Consider the following 21,700-nt stretch of genomic DNA (forward strand, 5'->3'; position numbering starts at 1 on the left):
GCCACAACCAAGAAGTCTGCAGAAATCTCAAGGAAGACATTGGCTTCCCAGAGAGTCAGGGCCATCTTCTCTATATCTTAAAGGATAGAGATACCCCAGCTGCATCTGGGTCATATTTATGTAATTTCCCTTTCCTTTTTGATTTTGTCAACCACCATGGTGCTAACTCTATGCTTGTCCTGAATGTAAGCCCAACTTTTGGTGCGGGTTACTGTTCACAGGCAGCAGAGTCCAGCAGATAGAAGCACGATTCTAGAAGCAGATGTGTTGTGTTTGGATCCTGGGTTCTCACTTTATTATGTGGCCTTGGGCAAGCTGATTCACCTTTCTGACAGTCACTCAGGTTATTCATCTAGAAAATGAGAGTGATTCTCTACCTCCTAGGGTTTTGGGTGAGCATCAGATACAGTACCACATATAAAGTACGTACAATGATACAGAGTGTTCATCAGTAGCTAGTACTTTAGTCCTGCCCCAATGTCTGGTAGGAATTCAGTCGTTGCTATGGATGAGTCTTCTAAAGTGGCCTGTGAGTTCCCCACCTCTTTGCCAATCTGCCCAGAGCCCTGTGAGTCCTGGCCCAGGGGTGAGCACAGCCCTGTCCACCCCTTGACCTTTGATTCTCTGGAAGCAAACAGAAGCAGGGAAGCCCCACACAGGGAGGCTCTCTCCAAGGGAGTCGGGATGGTTTGGTTCATCTCATCCCCTTTCCTGGAGCAAACTACATAAGCACAGACCGCCTGCTGATGGGAGAGTGGAACTGTCCTCTTAAGGGGAAGACAGTAGTTTAATGGGCTCCATGTGGTAGGAAAACCAGTACTGCTGTTGAGAACTTAGGGACGGAGTCTTCGAACTCAGGGGCTTTTCTTGAGGGAGGCGCAAACTCCTCAGCTCTCTGCCTTTGCTGCCTTCTCTTCTGGGTTCTGGCTGGAGTGCACGCGAAGAACTTGAGCTTTTCCAATGTTCTCTGGGATGGGGAGGGGGGACACAGCAGGCAGGAGAGTGTGAGGGAGCTGCCCAGGAGAGCTGGGGAGACCCCCTGCTCCCCTCTTCAGGCCCCAGTGCCCAGGTCAGGCTTCTGCTCAGGCTCCCTGGTCACCTGGGAGGGACTGACTGCCTTCCCCCAGCCTCACCTCCACCCTCTTCTACGTCTGGGTGTCACTACTACATCCAGGTCACAGATGTCTGCACAGTACCTACTCTGTCAGACACCGCCCTGGCACACAGGACCCCTTACAGTCCGGGGCGGAGAGCAGTGTACGTCAAGAATGCCTGTCTTCGCTCCCTGCAAGCTTCCTCCCTTCACTCTCCTGCCCTGGTCTAAGGCACCCCTTTCCTCCCTTGTCCCCCTCATCCCCGCTGGACCTCCACAGTCCATTCTCCACACGGCTGCCTGAGAGGCATGCCCCAATAACCCTCCTGTGGACCCCGGCCCCTGCATGAGACCACACACCTGACCTTCCCTGGGGGCTGGCCCTGCCCACCTGTCTCACTTCTTACCACTGTTCCCAGCCCACTAGGGTCCAGCCACCCTGGCCTGCCTGCCTGCTCTTTCACCCTCACACCTGGCAGTGGAAGCCTTGTCACAGGCTTTCCCTGGACCCACAGAGGGTTGGATCCTTTCTGCCTCTTGACTCAAGGGATCTTCTCCATGCCCCCGCCACCCCCCACTCACAGGCCTTCTGACTCTCCTATTGCCCTGTTATTTCCCGTATGGCACCGTCTCCCTCAGGTGTCTTTGTGGTCTGCACGTCTCTCCCTAGGATGTAAGCTCTAAGGCAGTGGAACCCATCTCTGAATTCTCCCCCAGTGATCTCCAGAGGCTAGCACCTGGGTACTAACTAAGGATCTGCTGAGTGGATGGATGGATGGATGGATAAAATGAGCAGCGCCTTTGGGCAGGGGCCCATCTCTAGAGGGGTCCTTGAATCCCCCAAGGGATCTAGCCGTGGTGGGCTTCAGTGAGCCCCCCAGTGCCCTGCTGTGGGGACTCTTACCTGGTTGTTCGCTTTTTGATAGAGGTGGTGTCTTCATCTTCTTCGGGGATTGGCTAAAACCAACACAAGGAGAGCTAGGAAGGTCAGGCTGGAGCCAGATAGCCAGCTGAGTGACAGGGCAGGCGGGGAGGTGGGGAAGGTGGCCCTGGGAAAGGCAGAAGAGCCAGCAGGCATCTGTCCAGGGACGGCCCCACCCTGAGCAGGACCCCCAACAACTGTGGCACCGTCGCTCACTGTGGCCACAAGGAACCCAGGCCCTTCTCTAGGGAGATGCGAGAAAGGCCACTGCACTGGCCCTCCCTTGGCCTGCTGCTTTCCTGTAGGTGGGAACCCTAGCGAGCCCTAGTGAATTACTGACGAGCATGGATAACGCTCCTTTCCTGTATAGGCTCTGCACTTCAGCAAGCCTTTTGATGCACCCGATGTAGTGTTTCTTCTCTATGACTTTAGGAGAGGGGGTTTTTGAAAGAGTGAAACTGAGGCTCACAGATGGGAGGTGGCTTGCCCAAGATCACTGTGAAGTTGCCTTACCACTGGTCTCAAGGTAAACAAGAAATCCAAGTTTGGGGCCAGAGCAAGCACCTATACCCTCAACACATTCAAGCCAGCACTGCATCCCACCTCTTTCTTCCCAGTCTGCCCAGTCTCCAGCCACTCCCAAATTTCACATTCCCTATCGCTTCGAATTCCTGGCTTTCCCAGCCCTTCTTACTCCTGACTTGCCCTACTCTTGCATTTGCTTGTTCAAGATACACATCTCCAAAAAAAAAAAAAGATACACATCTCCATGTTCACCCCGACTCTACTATGTGGCAATCTCTGGGCATCTGCCTCTCCAACCAGCTCCTCGGTGACTCTGAGTGCTGTTGGGCTGGGAAGTTGGATAAGCCTGAGTCTGCATGCATGCTAAGTCGCGTCAGTCTTGTCTGACTCTTTGTGACCCCATGGACTATGGCCTGCCATGCTCGTCTGTCCATGGAATTCTCCAGGCAAGACTACTGGAGTGGGTTGCCATTTCCTTCTCCAGGGGATCTTCCCAACGTAGGGATCGAACCCTTGTTTCTTATGTCTCCTGCATTGGCAGGTGCGTTCTTTACCACTAGCGCCACCTGAGAAGCCCATGGCTGAATATGAGTCCCAGCTTTTCTGCTGCCCACCTGGGTGACTTTGGGCTGTCATTCAACTGTCCTGAGCCTCAGTCTTTTCATCTGTAAAATGGGAAGCCATACTGCCTCCATGGGAGGCTGCATGGGCTAGAAATATGTTAAACCTCCAGCCAGGTCAGGTACACACAGTGGACACAGGATCGCTGGTCCCATGGCTGACACTCAGGCCCTGCTGCCCTGCTGTGTGTAGCCTCCCCTCATCTTCCCCTTGCCCAGTTTGTCATTAATCCTTTTTTCAGCCATCTGGAGGACTTAGTACCAGCACAAAGTTACTTCTGCCTGTCTTATGTTACCCTTTCTTCTCTGCTTGTGTCTTCCCAAGGCCCAGGAGCTCCTGGAGAGCTTGATGTGTGTGGCTTATCCAGCTCTGTTTTGCTACAAGTGACACAGGTCACTGCCCCCTCTCCCCATATCCTCCACAGCAGGCCTCTGGAGTCTGGACTGCCAGAGAAAGCCTCTGAGCCATCAGGTGGCACCAGGGGTCCCAGGGAGAGCAGGGCCTCTTCCTCTAGTGCAGGCACAGGCAGCCCAGGCTCTGGCCTCCTTCCCCGGGCCTCCTCAGGCCACACCTGGGAAGACAGGTGGCTGAATATGAGGGAGCAGTTCCGGGAACAGAGGGGCAGGTGAGGGGTATGACACCCACCTGTAGGGTAGCTGAGGCCTCTCTTGAAGTGAGTCTTGAACTTCCAGGAGCTGGTTCAGGAGTTTTTCTTCTGGGATGGACACTGGGGGTTGGGGAAGGAGCTGAGCCACCGCGGTCTGCAGGAGCCCTAGTGCCATGTCTTTCTCTGTAAGCACAGCCAAGGTTGGGGGGAGGATGCTCAGGGGCAAGACCTCGGCCCCCAGCCTGCTGCTGGATGGGGTGGGCAGGAGCAGGGCCTCCAGCTCTTCTGCCCCACAGGAGTCCATGGGGAGGGCCATGCATCTCTCTGGCCCCTATGTGTGCAGCATGCCTCAGCCTTCCACACCTTTACACACCTGCTCACGTGTACCTTATTCTTGGTTTACCTGCCATCACACCCCCTGGCCCTCTGGAAAGCCTGCTGGGTACCCGCCTTCCTCCCCTTCCTCCTCCCCTTCCTCCTCCCCTCTGGTCCAATCAGCTCTCTGGCTCTCGTTCTTCACTCCTCTACTTAGATACACTCTCCACTCACCATCCCAGTGTGTATGTGTACGTCTATTCACATGTACACATGTGTGTGCTCCTATATGTGTGTATTTGCATGAATGTGTATGTCCATTCATGTGTACACATACGTGTGTGCATTTGCATCTCTGTGCATGTGCGTTTCCCACAGTGGTGGATTAAGGTCTGTCTGTCTCCCTCCCAGGGGGTGAATCCTATGGTCAGAATGGAGGAGGGTTCGCTCTAAGGAGCAGTGTCGTGGAAACCCTGTGGAGGAATGCGGAGGAGAGGGCAGTGATGTTGTCTAGCTGGAAAAGGTTAGTTAGTGGCTCCAAAAAGGAGGAGCAGCCCCCGTGTAAGGCCATGGGACGGGAGACAAGTGACATCTGAGTCCTGCAGAACCAGAGGACACGGCCGTCAGCAGCCTCCACTCAGATGAGGACCTGGGCCCAGGACGGTGTCCTCACCCTTGGCGGGCGCGTAGAGTAGCCAGAACTGGATAGAATTCAAGGAGTCTGTCTGCAGAATTTGCGAAAGCAGTTCCAGGATCTGTGGGCAGGAGGACAGGCCTGGGTCAGTGTGGCCGAACAGCATGTTCTAGCTGGCAGCACAGCCCCTCCCCATAAAGTGTTCTCTCCCCACATCCTTGGCTAGACTGACCCCCACAATGGTCCCTGCCTATCCTCTGCATGGACTTTACACTTTGTAGAAAGCTTTCTCTGCCAACAGCCCTGGAGGCAGGTTCTTCACCCCCTTCCTGGACAGACGAGGGATCTGAGGAGGACACCTGGCAGAGATGCTGTGGCAGAACGAAGCCTCTGAGTCAGTTTCTCGGACCCCCCATCCCTGAGCCCTGTGTGGTTGTATCCCAAGGTCCCTCACTGGGAAGGCGAGGTCAGAGCTGGCCGTCAGCTCCTCAGAGACGCACCGAGTCCAGATTGCCTGGGTCCTTGGTGTGGGAATTTCAGGGACCTCACGGGCCTCCCCTCCCTGAAGCACCCGAGCTCAGAGTCTGGAGATGTTAGCAAAGAAGTGGGCTGGTCCCTGTGGATGGCTTCAGGGCTGTAGCCAGCTAGTTCTGTGCACCACTTAGTTGGCAGTCCCTTCCCGCCCAGGGCTGGGCTGTCTTCGCTCCCAGGGGCCTCCTCAGCCCACTCAACCCCCCACATCTTTGCTACTTCAGGGCCCTTCCCCCACTGCGTCCTCCAGTAAAGGGTCCGCGGCAGGAGATCCAGGCCTGTCTGAGGAGGGCTACGGGGGCTCCCTAGGCTGGGCTGCTGCTGGCGGTGGCGGCGGCCACGTAGAGCCGGGGCCTGCAGTGGGTGGTGGAGCTCCTGGAGTCCTAGGAAAGTGGGGTCCCCTCAGTGTTTGGCGGCCAGTCTCCCCAGGTCTGCCACATCTGTGGCAGAGTGGAAACTGGGCCAGGCCTTGCCCCAGGCGTCCGCCTGCTAGGCTGCCCACTCTCTCCCCCAGGGAACCCGCCTGCTGAGGCGACCCCCACCCCCCATTGGCCTGGGGCTCTCCTCCGTTCTCCGCATCCAACTTACCTGCCCTGTGCCCCCTCCCCACAGGACCCGAGAACCTACTTCCAGGCAAGGTGAGGCCGCCCTATGGTGGAGAAAGCACTGTGTTTGAGCCCCTGCTAGGCCGCTCCTTCTCTAGGGACCTGGGCCATGGGCCATCACCCGGCAGGGCCTCAGCCTCCTCATCTGTGGGGTGGGAATCCCTGCCCTGTCTGCTCTGTCTGTTCCCTGAGCTGTCGTAAGGCTCCAAGGGGGCCGCGTGCTGTAAAGCGCTGGTCACCGGCAGGTGTCAAGATGCCGCCGCAGTCTGGCCCCTCCTGGAGAACACGTGCACCTCTGGACAGAGACTCGCACTGCCTTGCCCGGTGGCATGAGTCCTGCATGCCTCGCAGGCCCTAACGGGAAACTCGAACACAGAGGAGGGGTCTTTATGCTTCGCTGCAGCACAGACCAGACCCCTCCAGAGTGTGGGGACCTGGCTGGGACCAGCCTTGCAGGCTGCGGGGGCAACCCACTGGGTGTGGTGAGGAGGCACCGGGCAGGGCCTTCACCTCCATGCTTCTCATTCCACCGCTGTGGCTCCCTTCCTTAACTCATCAAGTACCACCGCGGGGCCAGACCTTGTGGTAATGCATCTGTTCTTCCAGTTTGACTAAATGATAGAACTAAGGTCCCTAGAACGGAAAGGACTTAAAGATGGAAAGGCTCACACAGAAATCTAGAGGCAGCTGGGGATTGGAATCCAGGCTCTTGACTCCCAGAGCTGGGGTTTTTGAGTCTTAGGGTCTCAGGGACAAGACCTTCTCCCTGGGGGAAGCAATACTTGAAAGCACTTTGCAAGGGTCCTAGTTGGATCCCCATGAGCCTGGGTGCAGGTTCCACCAAGTTCTCTGCCCTCAGATGAGGGCCTCCATAGGGTCCACAGCCCCCAGCCTTCCCAGAACCTCACCAGCAGCTCCTGATCCTGTAGGAGGAAGGTCTGGTCTCCTCCATCTCTGCTTGCAGGCTGGTTTCGGCCCTGGTGGGAGTGGCGGCGGGCCATGGCCCGGGTAGAAGCAGGGATGAGCCTGCCAGTCTCTGCTGAGTACTTTGCCCCCTGTTCCCGCTGAGGCTCCTCCTTCTGCTAGGGAAAAATGTGGCCAGAGACACCAGGCAGAGAGGGAGAAAGAAGAAAAAGCAGAGGGGGAAAAGGTGAAAAGAAGAGGAGGCGGCCAGGGACCCAGGATGTCAACCAGGCCGGCCTCAACCTGTCTTAGACCCCCACTCACCAGTGCGGGCAGCCCTTCCTTTATAGCCATTGCTCTTCCTCCTGGAATATTACTGAAGGTTGGCTGCCCCCACCCCCATGGTCCTCGGTCCTGCCTGAGTAGGCCCTCCTTCAGGTCCCTCCCCTCAGCCCATCAGAGATTTAAAAATAGTATCCTGTACCAAGACCCCCACTACCTTCCTTAATTCTTAGCTCATCTGCCCCCAAACCTGTCCCCCACAGCTCAGCATCCTTTCTTTGCCCTGGAACACCTTCCTGAGCCAGGTGGGCACGAGGCCTGGGACCTCCTGCCCCTGGAACTCCAGTTAAGACTGGTAGTATCCTTCTCCCCATTTTATTTATTTTTAATATTTATTTATTTGGCTGTGCTCGGTCTCAGTTCTGGCATGGGGAATCTTTTAGTTGTGGCTTGCGAACTCTTTAACTGGGATCTTCCTGGACCAGGGATCGAACCCATGTCTCCTGCACTGGCAGGTGAATTTTTAACCACTGGACCACCCATTTTAAAGATAAGAAAACTGAGGCCCAGAGAGCTTAGCTGACTTACCCTGAGTGTTACAGCGAGTTAGCTGTGGAACGAGAATGAGAACTCTGCTGCCCAAGACAAGGGTAGGACCAGTCTCAGCCAACAGGGGCCAGGCCTGTCCTAGGACCAGTTCCAACTACCTTCATGCTGCCTCCTACTTGTCTTTACTAGTTTATCAGCAAATAGCACTCAGGCTACTCCCAACCTCTCTGAAATCCTTCAGTGATTCTCCACCCCTTTGTCAGGTAAAACACGAAACTAAGTTCAGAAAAGAGAAGCAAGCTGATCTTGCCCACATCCAAAGTCGGCCCCCCTCCGACAACTATCTCACTGCTGCCCACTTATCTCCTGTACTTTTAAATCCTCTGTTTTCTAAGACGATGTCCTGGATTTTCTAGCTTGCGAATGAACATCTGTGCCAGATGCCTCCACCAGGAACGCCTCCCCCTGTCCTCTTCTAAACTATGAACCCTTCATGGATTTCTCCACCAGGGACGTTGTGTCCTCTGAACCCTCACTGTGACCCTGTCTCTTGGGTTATATTCAAGGACCCCTCCCCTCTGCCAACAGCAGTGCCTCCCGCCCTCCTGAGAAGGTTTGCTCTGTGCTGGTGTGGTTGGAACCAGGTGGGAGCGATTTAGTTACAAAGGAGTGGGCCCATTTCATTTCTTCTTGGACAGCTCCTTTGTTCTGCACCCACCTCCTCGCTCTTCAGCTCACTCTCCTTGGTGAAGATGGCCACCCGGGAAGCCAGGTCCTTCAACTCCTTCTTCCAGGCCTCTGGGAGGAGGGGGCAAGATCTGGCCAACTGATCCCCAGGGTCTCCCCGTGCACCCTCCCGTTGTGCTGAGTGTGGAAAGGGGATAGGTGGAAGAGCCTCCTCTCCTCCCTGCCCTCCCACCCAGCATCTTAAAGGGAAGGGCATTTTCACAGGGCAGGTGGTGCCCTTGTGGGAAGGAGCTGGAATCACACTATTGGTGGATGGGTGGGTGTGCTTGCTGCTGACATTTGTGTCCCAGCCTGTGTGTTAACTGGGAAATGCTGGAGAATGTTTGGCTATGTGTACCAAGATGTTTGTGATTTAGACTAGCTTTGCCTCTTTTAGGAAAATGAAGCCAGGGCACAGATTCGGTCGATAGGCTGTGCCAGTTGCTACAACGCTGAGCGGCTCCAGGCCAGGTTGGTAAAGGGCACTGCAGGAAGTCTTCTGGGCCCCTCTGCCCCTTCTCCAGGATCCTCCCTGCTCTTCAGGGAAAGAGAGAGGCTTGGCCCAAGTGGAGGCCTCTGAAATGCTGCCCCAGCACTCTCTGTGGCTAACTCTCCTGACTGGCTGGTGCCTGAGCACACAGGTTACAAAATTCAATATTTCCAATACTGTTCCTGGCTAGAGCTGGAAGTCACATGTCTGTTGCCCAGATCTGTTTGTCCTCTGCTTGTTCTGACTCCTCAGACACTTCAGATCCAAGCAGGGGTGCATTCCTGAGTACTGAGGACCCCCACCCAAGAGCCATGGCCTTTTCCTTCTCAGGCACCTGCCCAAGCCAGGCAGCCCTTGGGGACAGGTATAGCCCCAAGGTAGAGGGCCCCAGTACCCACCAGAATAAAGTCGGGGGTCCCGATTGGACTGCGGGTCTCCAACAGGCACTGAGATGGTGGGCATCCTGATCAGGTAGCCGGGTAAGAGTGTGGCTTGAGGGGAGGTGGCCAAAGAGAGCTCGTCCCTGACGACACAGACAGGCTTCCTGGTGAGATCTGTTAAGGGTTGGAGGCAGTGGGAAAGGGGACCTGGTTGGACCCCAAGAACTCCAAGAAAATGGGAGAAGGCTGGTGGGCAGGGAAGCACTCAGCCCTACTTCTTCCAGTAAACACAACCCCAGAGGTGGCTAGGGCTGGGAGGGCCTCTCAACCGCCCTGACCTTACCCCTGGGGACACTGGCAGCGAAAGGATGGGCTCAGGGTCACATAGTGAGACTGCCCGAGAGGAGGTGAGAACCCGGGCTACCTGGGACCCTCATCTGGGGGTCCTGCTGGTTTTCTGTGACAGGGTAACGAAGTGCAGGTGTGAGCGCACAGACTGTGTGGAGCACACAGAGGCAGGAGCTTCAAGAAGAGGAGTGGGAGCAGGGCATTAAGCCACAGTCTGTGGCGAGAAGGGCCTGGGCTCAAACCACAGGGGCCAAGACCTTCTGGATAAAACTTCATGTAATCGGTCAGCCTTGCAGGTCTGAGTGCATGGCAGCCTGGGGGTGGTGAGAGACAGTTTACATGTGAGGAACCTCCAGGCTAAGGTCTCTGTGGGACTACAGCATCATTGGCTTCCTGGGAGGCACTAGTAGTAAAGAATCCGCCTGCCGATGCAGGAGACGAAAGGGATGTGGGTTTGATCCCTGGGGTCAGGAAGATCCCCTGGAGGAGGGCATGGCACTCCAGTATTGCCTGGAGAGTCCCTTGGACAGAAGCTCCTGGTCGGCTACAGTCCATGGGGTCGCAAAGTGACTGAAGTGACTTAGCATGTATGCAATGGCATCGTTAGATGGTTAAGCTTTGGGGAGCAGCACGGTTAGGACTTAACTGCAGTGTCTCACTCTCTCCTCCCAGAACACTTTCTTTTGGTGCCAGGACCCCTCTCTCTCCCAGGTCCTCCTAGCGCACCAGTCACTGTTCTGCTGCTTCCTCTTCATCTCCCCAACCCCTTAACCTTGAGGTCCCCAGATTCATGCCAGGTTCTCCTCCCTGGCCTCTCCAGGGTCCTGTGATGACCCCCATCCAGCACACCTCTTCAAACACCACTCCCATTTGAGTAGCTCTCACATTTGCATCTCTGCCTGAAACTGACGCAACTGCCTACTTGGCACCTCCCCTCAGGCTTCCCCACCCCATCTCCCCTTGGACTTCTAAGAGGTATCTCACGTGCTGCATTTCCCAGCCTCTCAGACCAAACCCCGAACCTTCCCATCCTCCACTGGCCCTGTCTATAGGCTCCTCTATCTTAGTCAGCGCAAACCCAATTTTCCAGTTTCTCAGACCAAACACCTGGGAGTCAGCTTGACTCTTCTCTCCGTCTCATACTCCATTTTTATTCCATCAGCCAAGTCTGTTGGCCTCTCCTTCTGTATCTCTCTAGAGCAGGGCCACTAACTCCTCCACTGCTATCTCTCTGGTCTAAGCCACTGTCCATTCAGAAGCCAGCAGAGCCCTTCTCTTACTTCTTTGCTCTCAACTCTCTGATGGTTGCCGTCTGACTCAGTGAGATGGCTTAAGGATGACCACGGTGAGCTCCAAGGCCCACCCAATGTGGGCCCCAATGCCTCTAATGCGTCTCACTTCTCCTCCTTCTTCTTCTCCTGCTTCAGCCACAGCCATGTCCTCACTATTCTCCAACAGTTGGCTCTTGCCTGGGGGCCATTGTCCCGGCTCTTCTGTCTGCCTGGGACATCTTCCCCCTGAGATCCACATGGGTCATGCCCTGTCTTCCTTTAGTCTTTGCTCGAGTATCATGCTGTTGGTCAGGCCTTGGCTCTGTATATGGCCTTGGCACTTTCGATCTCTGACACCTTATCTGTTTCCTATTCTTCCCCACTAAAGGTCAGCTCTGTGAGACCAGGGACTGTCTGTCTTGCTTGGTCATAATGCCAGGACCTAAAACGTGCCTGACTCATAGTTCACACTCATTAGATCTTTGATGAACAAATAGCTGAGTGGATGAAATGGCCTGAGTCAGAGAAGAGAGCACAGCTCTGGAGCAGAATATTCATCCCTTTCTCTGATTTGTAAGGTGGGGGAATCGGCAGTGATGTAAATCCTGCAGGGCTCTGCAGTCTGCCCTTGGAATCCCCACCCTGCCCCAGGTGGGTCTTGGCTTGGCCAAGAGTGGCTGGATCCTCCCTTTCTAGCGGCCCCCCGACCCCCACCGTCAGGCCCTGGTCTACCCCAGCCCTACCTTGGATGTGGGTCACGTGCTGGGGCTGGGGGTGGTGCCTGGAGAAGAAGGAGTGGTGGCTGAGGCGACCGAAGCGGTAGGCACTGGGGGTTTGGGGCTTGGATGTCCTCACTGCCTCTCGGATCAGCTCGAAATCCACAACCCCTGGGACCATCAGTTCTTTCTGTGGCCCGCTGTCCCCGTGGCTCCTTGGCTGGCACTCCGACTTCTTTTCCAGTTTCGGCTCAGCCTTTGGGCTAAAGGAGAGGACAGGGAGAAGCAAATGGAGCCCAAGGCAGCGGTTCCCACCTGAGCTTATGGGAGTCCATTCCTGAGATACTCTGAAAACTGCTTAACAGATTCCACCACCACCCCCATGGCGCTAGAGCCGGGCCTCCCCCAGGGTCCTTTCGCAGCCATGCCATCCGGCCCTGAGGAACTTTCTGTCTTCCTATGATGCCTGAGTAGAGAGTCAGGATCCATCTGAGAGAACTCAGATGGAATCTCCCAGCACCCCAGTTTTCTCTCAGAGACCATTTCCGAAGCCAGAAGGAGAAGCCATAGACCCACCTCCTCATCCAGATACCTGCATTGGAGCAAAGGTACATTATGTACACCTCGAGGGCCAGGGGGCTGACCCTAGCATGGGCCTCTCCCCAAGCCGAACAGTTGGCGGCCCAGGAGAAGCCAGCTATAGGCTGTCACCCGACCCCCCCCCCGCCACTTGCCCTCACGGGCAGTTTTGGCCCAGACTCAGCATCCAGGAGCTGATGCCAAAGCTAGACTAGGCCAGCCAGTCCTCTTCCTGTGGGGGGCCCCCCTGGGAGCTGCAGAACTGTTGGGCTGGCTATCTGGGCTGCGTCGCTGTGGAGAAGCTTCAAGCTCTTGCTTCGCTTCGCTTCGCTTCACTGGAGACAAGCGTCTCAGGTTCTCCGTCCTCCACCTGCACCCCTTCCCTCTCCTGAGGATGCTGCGCCTCTCCCCAGAGGAATAGGTGGAGTCGGTCCAGCAAGGATCCAGGGGTGGGCTGCTCTCCTCCAGGGACCTGATTGGGACCACCTGCCTGCTCGCGGTCTGCTTCCCCTTCTGGCGGCCCTGGCTGAAGGGAGGCCCTCTGGAGGTGTGTAGATGGACTCTGGATATGCTAAGCAAGGCATTTTGCCTTGGCGCCCTCTGAGGATTTCGCTGACCAGGCCCCTGAGTTTCCTGTTCCATCCTCAATTTGCTTCTAGGGGATCTGGGACTTAAAGAAATAAAGTAAACCTTCCCTGAATGTCACTGTTAGTTGATTTCCCCTGCCCCCAACTAACAGTGGAAGTCACCCCCTGAAACCCCTGAAATGTTTATGCTTCTGCCCCAAGCCACCACACCCTCTCCCGACCCAGGAGGGGCCCTGCCTGTGATGTGTTAACTCATGCCTGAGAACCCACTGCGCACCTGACTGATAGCAGAGAGAAGGCGACCTCCACTTGGACCCTCGGTCTGTTGAGTTCTTTTGTATTCTACCCTCCCCAGCTCCCTCCACCTCCTCCCTCAGCAGGGAAGGCATTGGGGACCTTACCTTGGCAGTGAATGCTCTGCCAATTGGGCCCTCACTTCTGTAGCCATTGGGGGGCCTCTAACAGAGTAAAGACTGGTGCTGTTAATACGAGTGTTGAAGATGCATAACAGGAACAGACACTTTAGGGGAAAAATTGGCAATATCTTTTAAAATTGAACATTTGCATGCCACGTCCCAGTATAACCCAGCGATTGCATGTGTGTGCTTGCTAAGTCACTTCATTCGTGTCTGACTCTTTGCGACCCATGGACCATAGGCTACCAGGCTTTTCTGTCCGTGGGATTCTCCAGGTAAGAATAGTGGAGTGGGTTGCCATGCCCTCTTCCAGGGGATCTGCCCAACCCAGGGACTGAACCAGAATCTCATGTCTCCTGCATTGGGAGACAGGTTCTTTACCACTAGTGTCACCTGGGAAGCCCTAAAATTGAATATTGGCATGCATATCCCAGCATAACCCAACAATTACTGTTCCAGAAATATACCCCAGAGGAACTCTTGCAGATGTGTAAGAATATTCAAACCAACATTGTTCAAATTAGCAAAAACCTGTTGACAGTTTACATGTCCAATGCAGAAGAGTGGATAAATATGCCATGGTCCATTCAGACAATTGAACACTGTATTGCAGTGAAAATGAATGAACCACAGCTACATGCTACAACATAGATGAATCTTACAAATGTAATGAATAGTCAGGGAAAGCAAATTGCAGAAGACCATATAGCCTGAGATCCTGTTTAAAAATAAAATTCAAAAGCAAACAGAATTATCATAAAGGTAATAAAACAAAAGCAATGAAACTCTGCAAAATTCATGTAGTGGCTATTTCTGAGGACAGATAAAGAGCAGGGGGAGGAGAGGAGCACATAGGATGTCTTGGTGGTGGTATTCTAGTTCTTGGTTTGAGAGGTGCTTTTATTAGCATTCATCATGTTACTAAATAAGCTAGATGACATGAATGAAAGATCAATGTCAAAGCCAAATTGACACTTCAAGGTGATTATGAATCTATAAGTGGAGTGCTGGGGTTGCAGGTGCCGAGGATGGGTTGAGCAATCAGTACATTCTGAAAATTAACCCTCTGAGTCATAGAATCTGCAGAGATTCCCCCAGGGCCAGGCTCCCATCAGGTTAGGGTGGAGGGGAGCAGACAGCACTGCCTGAGATTGGGGAAGGGGAGAGACTTTGAGATCAAGGAGCCAGGCATCCTGACTCAATCTCCTAATCTTTCCCTAAAGACAAAACCAGGTGGTAGGGCATCCTTTGAAGGTAGATTGGACATCCTTGATGAAGAGGCTAGGCTCTGGAGCAGTGGTTCCCAACCTTTTTGTTACCAGTGACTGGTTTCGTGGAACACAATTTTTCCACAGATCGGGGAGTCAGGGGGAATGGTTTCAGGATGAGTCAAGCACATTACATTTATTGCGCACTTTATTTCTTTTATTACATCAGCTCCACCTCACATCATCAGGGATTAGATCCCAGAGATGGGGGACCCTTGCTCTAGAGCACTTCGATGCTGCAGGGCTGAGAACAGGGCATTGACAAGCCCCATACCCACCTGCCTACAGGAAAAGGAATCAATACAATAGAGACTTTTAAAAATACTTTTGACTGTGACCATGGTAAGAAACTCATTTTTATATCGTAACCCAATTCACACACACACACACACACACACACACGTGTGCATGTACTTATGTGTGTACGTGAAACTGAAGCAGTTCTTGTCCTTGTTGTATATGACACATACTGATAGTTTCATCCTACTTTTTGTCTTCATTTAGTCATTATCAAATTCAAACTATTACATTGATTTTATAAGCTACTGTGGGTTATATCACACAGCTGCTGGGAAGAGGTCAACAGGGCCTCTAGTGGGCCCGGCCTGCCTTTGCCAGAGTGGGCCAGGCCGGGCCCCATTGCATCTGTCCTTGACCTTCCTTCCCTCTCCCCCAGGTCCCCAGTTGGCCAGGCACAAGGGCCCTGAAGGCTGATACCAATTTAGAAACAGAACTTCTATTTCCCCTTCTGTGCCCCACCCCAGGCTGACCCCTGAACTCACCAAGGAAAGTGGCCGCTATCCTATGCGGGTGAGTAGCCCTTGCTGCCCAGGCAGGAAAGAGCCAAAGGTCATGACAGCGGGAAGCCTTGTCAGTTCTGTGGGTAAGCCTGTCGCTTTGTGACTGCATCAGCCAGTGGTTGCTAGGTTACCCCTGCCCTACAACTCCAGAACCACTCCCTAGCACCCCTCTCCTCACCCCCAGCCAGCTCCTCTTACCCTTCCTGGAGGGGCAGAAGGGCTCACCGAGCACCCCCTGCTTGCCTGCCCTCCAGGCTCCTTCTCTCTCTCCCATTCAGCACTTTCAATGGGGCCCAAGGGAGAAAATGAGAATCAGGGGCTGGTTGCAGCCAGTGTGCAGCAGGCAGAGAGAGAAAAACTGGCAAAAAGATTTGGTTGGGCTGGGTGCCAGCTCTGTCGGCAATGACCGGGCTGTCTGCCACTGTGGAGGAGTCTGTCCTCCTGCGCCCTATTTCTAGGGGTTGATTCTCAGAGAGCTGTCTCTTAGATGGAGAGGAGGTGGCCGCCAACTGGATCCAAAGTCTTCCTGCGGCCCTACTCCAGGCAGGAGAGCTGGGTGGAAGGGCCCTGGGCTGTCAGTGGCAGGGGTCTCAATGGGATTCTGACCTGCCCTAGGTGTGCTGCCAGAGGTGTGGGACAGTGGCAAGAATACTTGGTTCTAATTCCAGCTCTACTTCCTAGCTATGTGGCCTCAGATAATTTACCTGATGTCTCTGAGCCTCAGTTCTCATGTCTCTGAAATGGGAGATAATCCTCGCGCTCATTCTCATGGGATTTTTGAGATTGCCTAATGTAAAGCCTTTGACTGTGTGGATCCCAACAAACTGGAAAATTCTTAAAGAGATGGGAATACCAGACCACCTGACCTGCCTCCTGAGATATCTGTGTGAAGTTCAAGAAGCAACAGTTAGAACTGGACATGAAACAACAGACTGGTCCCAAACTGGGAAAGGGGTACATCAAGGCTGTATATTGTCACCTTGCTTATTTAACTTATATGCAGAGTACATCATGAGAAATGCTGGACTGGATGAAGCACAAGATAGAATCAAGATTGCCAGGAGAAATATCAATAACTCAGATATGCAGATGACACCACCCTTATGGCAGAAAGCAAAGAATAACTAAAGAGCCTCTTGATGAAAGTGAAAGAGGAGAGTGAAAGTGTTGGCTTAAAACTCAACATTCAGAAAACTAAGATCATGGCATCTGGTCCCATCACTTCATGGCAAATAGATGGGGAAACAGTGGAAACAGTGACAGACTTTATTTTTCTGGGCTCCAAAATCATTGCAGATGGTGACTGCAGCCATGAAATTAAAAGACACTTGCTCCTTGGAAGAGAAGTTATGACCAACCTAGACAGCATATTAAAAAGCAGAGACATTGCCTTCCCGACAAAGGTCCGTCTAGTCAAAGCTATGGTTTTCCCAGTAGTCATGTATGGATGTGAGAGTTGGACTATAAAGAAAGCTTAGCGCTGAAGAATTGATGCTTTTGAACGGTGGTGTTGGAGAAGACTCTTGAGAGTCCCTTGGACTGCAAGGAGATCCAGCCAGTCCATCCTAAAGGAAATCAGTCCTGAGTATTCATTGGAAGGACTGATGCTGAAGCTGAAACTCCAATACTTTGGTCACCTGATGTGAAGAACCAACCCATTTGAAAAGCCCCTGATGCTGGGAAAGATTGAAGGCAGGAGGAGAAGGGGATGACAGAGAATGAGATCGTTGAATGGTATCACCGACTCAATGGACATAAGCTCCGGAAGTTGGTGATGGACAGGGAAGCCTGGAGTGCTGCAGTCCATGGAGTCGCAGATTTGGACACAACTGAGCGACAGAACTGACCTGAATGTAATGCACATGGAAGTGTTTAGAGTAGTCCCTGGCACCAGATGTGATCTCCTACATTATTACCCTCTTGGAGCCTGTAAAATGGGGTGTCCTCACCTAATTCTCAGGTCATTCTGAAGGACAAATGAGCTGATAGAAGCGAAGCACCTCATCAGATGCCTGGCGCACAAGAGATGCTCACAAATGGTAATAATACTAATCACTACTGTTATTGGTATATATATATATTTTAATTGATCTATTACTGGTATCTTGATGGAGGGGGATTGGATGGGTCCTGAGCCTGAGAACTACTGTGGCTAGTTTACTTTTTTTCTTTGAGACTCAGCTGAAAAAGGGGCTCAGGATAATCGTTTGTCCACAGGACTGAGGTGAGATCAGAGGCCGTGAGGGGTGTAAACAGGCTCTGTAAATGGAAGAGTCTGCAGACGGCACTTGGTGCTGTCCAAGGAGTGAGGCTGCTGGCCCTCAAAATGGATGGGTGTGGGCCTGTTGGAGGGTCTTTCTTCTCAGCCTCCCTGGCTTCTTATCAGTGGCCCGAGGCTTCTAGACTCTGTGTCCTCTGCTGGGGAGAAGAGCAGGAAAGGGGAAAGCTAGTGGCAAACACAAGTCCTTCAAAAGTTCTGCCCATCCCCTCTGGGGGGTGGTGACTCAAGCCACTGCAGTGACCCATTTTGGGGTGGCCTCTGAACTTGACCTTGCCTCTAGGGCTTTTAGGCTCTGGCTTCTCCTGGGCTTGTCTCTGCAAGAATGAGGTGACTCCTTTGAAACCATTCTGAAAGCCCCCTCTTGCATGCTTCTGGGAATCCTGGTGGCTACAAGGATAAATGAAACTGTATTTGAAAGAAGAGAGGGCTTCTTCCCTCCTGCCAGCCCCTCCATGCTGTTTTCAGCTCACCTGGGGGATTTCCCACAATGTGGCCTGACTCAGTCAAGAATAAAACCCACTCATCCTCCCGTTGCACTTCTTCCCCCTACCACTGTGCTGTTTAAAACTGGACCCCAGGTCTCCGTGCAGATTGCAGCTTTGGGACTGAAGGGGTACCTTATAGATGTCCTCGACACTGTTCTGTAAGATTTATGAGAGAATTCAGGGGAAACCCTTCTGCCTGCTCTTTGTGTCCAGTCACTCGGCCATGCCCCGACTCTTTGCGACCCCATGGATTGTAGCCCACAGGATCATCTGTCCATGGGATTTCCCAGGCAAGAATACTGGAGTGGGTTGCCATTTCCTTCTCCAGGGGATCTTTCTAATCCAGGGATCAAGGCTGTGTCTCCTGCATTGGCAGGTGGATTCTTTACTACTGAGCCACCTCTTTATTGAGCGTCAAAAAGAGGAGGGAGATTCTTGTCTGCCTGGAAATGGTTTGAAGTGCAATCATTCTGCCTCAGTCATAAGAGAAGCAATATAAAATTTTATGGAATACCTCTTATGTGGCAGGCATTGAGCTAATCCTTGTAAGCATACTATCTCATTTAACTCTACAAATGAGGAAGTTGATGGTCAGAGAAATCCTTTCATACATAAAAGAAAAGTATATTCTCCCCTCATGGCTTACTCTTCTGTCTCCAAATGCAGTCTTTTGATGGAGAGAAGTTCCTAACTTTAATTTAACCAGATTGGCTAATTTTGTCCTTAGTGATGAATGGTGTTTTCATCCTGTTTAAGAGATCTTTGCCTCTCCAAAGTTATGAAGGTATTTTTTTTTTCCATATTATTTTTGGAAAGTTTCCTATTGTACCTTTCACATTTAGATCTATGTTTAATCTGGAATTGGTTTTTGTGTATTGTGTAAGTTAGAGGTTAAGAGCCATATTGTTTCCCCTACAAATACCTCTTTGTAGGTATTTGTAGCACCATTTCCCCCCCTATTATTTGGCCACACTGCGGCATGCAGGATCTTAGTTCCCTGGCCAGCAAGGAAGCATGGTGCCCTAACCACTGGACCTCCGGGGAAGTCCCTGATCAGCACTGGTTTAAAAAACACTGTCCTTGACTTGCTTCTCTGTGGTATCATCTTTGTCAAAATTCAATTGTCCAAATATGTGTGGGTCTATATCTGGATTCTTCCTTTTGAATGCTTTATGAATCTACCATTCCACCAATACTGTGTGTTTAGTTGCTCAGTCGTGTCTGACTCTTTGCAACCTCATGGACTGTGGCCTGTCAGACTCCTCTGTCCATGGGGATTCTCCAGGCAATAATACTGGAGTGGGTCGCCATGCCCTCCTCCAGGGGATCTTCCCAAACCAGGGATCGAACCCAGGTCTCCCGCATGGCAGGTGGATTCTTTACTGTCTGAGACACCAGGGACACTCTCTTAATAACTGCAGTTTTAAGTACATCTTGACATCTAGCGATGTGGAACTTCAAGGAAAACTCTATTTTTCTCCTCCACTGTCAGTATTTCTGAAACTGGATGTATAGGGGTTTCTCCACACCATACCTTTCTCCATGTCAGCAGGCACCAACCGGGTGTCCTACAGCTCTAACTTAATTCTGATGCTCTCTGCTGGGGGTGGCATTGGACTCCACATGTTAAGGGCTCATTCTTTCAAGGCTGCCCCTCTTCAGACTCTGAAACTGAGTCCCACTAAAACCCAGTTCCCTTACTAAGTCAATGATTGATCTCTCTATCCAAAACTTAATTCCCTTTCTTGTCCCCTCTGACCTCAGTCCTGTGCCAACTGAATCCTCACCAACCAGAGTCAGACGACTAAAATTGCTGTTGTTGATAACATTGTTAATGTCCTAAGGTTGCTACCGTAGATATGTCATTAAGGTCTAAGTCATGCTGTTTCTCCAGGGCAAAGTGAGCTAACAGGCCTCGAGCCATGGACAACCTGGCCAAAGAATCCTAAACTAGAGACCTTCTGAATCCCAAAACTATAGTCACAGAAGTGTCACCTGATGATGATTAATCCCAGCCTCTCTGTTCTTCCCTTCAAAACACCCCTCACTCAGAGACCAAATGGAGAGGACTTGAGACTTGTCTCCTGCTTCCTTGCTGGGTGTGTGGCCATAAAACCCTTGCTTTGCTGCAAACACCCACTGTCAGAATTTGGCTTTCTGTGACCTCAGACACATGAGTCCATGCTTGTAACAACATCAGGCACAGGTCCAGGTTGTTATCTGTATTTCTGACTGGCCAGCATTAAATTGGGGTTCCCATGATCCCCTCCTTGGGTTTGAAAGGTTGCTAGAATGGCTGACAAAGCTCAGGTAAATATTTACCTATGTTTACCAATGTATAGTAAAGGGTATTATAAAGGATACAGATGAATAGTCAGATGAAGAGGTACATAGGACAAGGTCCTGTGTGTAGGAGCGTCTATCCGTGTGGAACTGGGAGTGCCACTCCCAACATGTGGACATCTCAATCCAGAAGCTCTTCAAACCCCCAGAACCTCTTCATCCTTTTGGGTTTTTATGGAGATTTCAGCTGGGGCTTCCTGAGTGGCTCAGATGGTAAAGAATCTGCCTGCAAAGAATTCCATTTTGATTTACCTATGGTGTTTTTCACCACCTTTTGGTGGTTGCTCTAGGCATTGCATTATATATACAAAACTTACCACAGTCTACTGGTATCATTGTTTTACCAGTTCAAGTGAAGGTTTTAAGTATAGACACCTTACTTCCTTTTATGTAATTTAGTCTCCCCTTTTATAATACAACTGTCTTAAATAATTTCCTCTATATACATTTAGAATCATATCAAGCAATGTTATATATAATTTTTGCTTCAACTGTCAAACATGTATTTAGAAAACTCATGAGAAGGAAAGCCTATTTACACATATTTTTTTACTTACTGTTTTCTTTCTTACTTCCTGATGTTCCATGGTTTCTTCTCTTATTGTTTCTTTTCTGTTTTGAGAACTTTATTCTCTTAGGGCATGACTGTTTGGTGACAAATCATCTTAGTTTTCCTCATCTGGAGAATGTTTTGATTTCCCCCTTCATTCCTATAGGATATTTTTGCTTAGATATAGGATTCTGGGTTTTCATTTCTTTTTTATATCATCTGAAAAATACTGTACCACTACATTCTGATCACCATGATTTGTGAGGATTCTTTCTTTTCCTTTACAGGTGAGGTGTTGTTTTCCTCTGGCTGCTTTTAAGATTTTTTTGTTGTTGTTCTTTAGTTTTCAGAAGGTTAATAATAATGTGTCTGCATGTGGATTTTTTTGGCTTTATTCTGTTTGATTTGTTTAGCTTCCTGAATCTCTAGGTTTGTCTTGCCAAATTTTGAAAGTTTTCAGCCATTATTTCTTTGAGTTCTTTTTCAGCTCTTCACTCTTGTTCTGGGACTTTGATAGAACAAATATTAGAGCCTTTGTTATAGTCCCAGAGGTCCCTACAGCTGTGTTCACTTTCACTTTTTGGGGGGGTCTAGTTTTTGTTTTCCAGACTGGGTAATTTCTATTGTTCTATCTTCCAGTTCACTGATTCTTTCTTCTTTCACTTCTATTATGATTTTGAGCCCATCCACTGAGATTTTAGTTCAATTATTATATTTTTCAGTTCTACAATTTTCCTTTGGTTCTTTATGTCTCCTACTTCTTTGCTAAGGCTTTCTATTTTTTTTCCCCCACTTATTTCAAGTGTATTCTTTATTGCTCATTGAAACATTTAAAAAATCACATCTGCTATAAAATCTTCATATTTATACATT

At 51.3% G+C, this 21,700-nt stretch overlaps 1 protein-coding gene across 2 annotated transcripts; it reads right to left on the reverse strand.

The window, feature by feature from the left end:
- Positions 1-887: 887 nt before the first annotated feature.
- TBATA (thymus, brain and testes associated) lies at positions 888-13,132 on the reverse strand. 2 transcript variants are annotated; one of them, XM_061163016.1, is made up of 10 exons: positions 13,086-13,132; positions 11,546-11,781; positions 9,202-9,357; positions 8,306-8,385; positions 7,364-7,372; positions 6,762-6,935; positions 4,757-4,838; positions 3,807-3,951; positions 1,998-2,050; positions 888-967 (listed from the first exon to the last, which is right to left on the reverse strand). In XM_061163016.1, the coding sequence occupies exons 1-10, from the start codon at positions 13,130-13,132 to the stop codon at positions 888-890; spliced, it is 1,062 nt and encodes a 353-aa protein (XP_061018999.1). The 2 variants fall into 2 exon arrangements, with proteins under 2 accessions (XP_061018999.1, XP_061018998.1); XM_061163015.1 differs by lacking the exon at positions 7,364-7,372 and having other exon boundaries at positions 8,300-8,385.
- Positions 13,133-21,700: the final 8,568 nt, after the last annotated feature.

The sequence above is a fragment of the Dama dama genome, chromosome 15, assembly GCF_033118175.1.
Source record: "Dama dama isolate Ldn47 chromosome 15, ASM3311817v1, whole genome shotgun sequence".
NCBI lineage: Eukaryota > Metazoa > Chordata > Mammalia > Artiodactyla > Cervidae > Dama > Dama dama.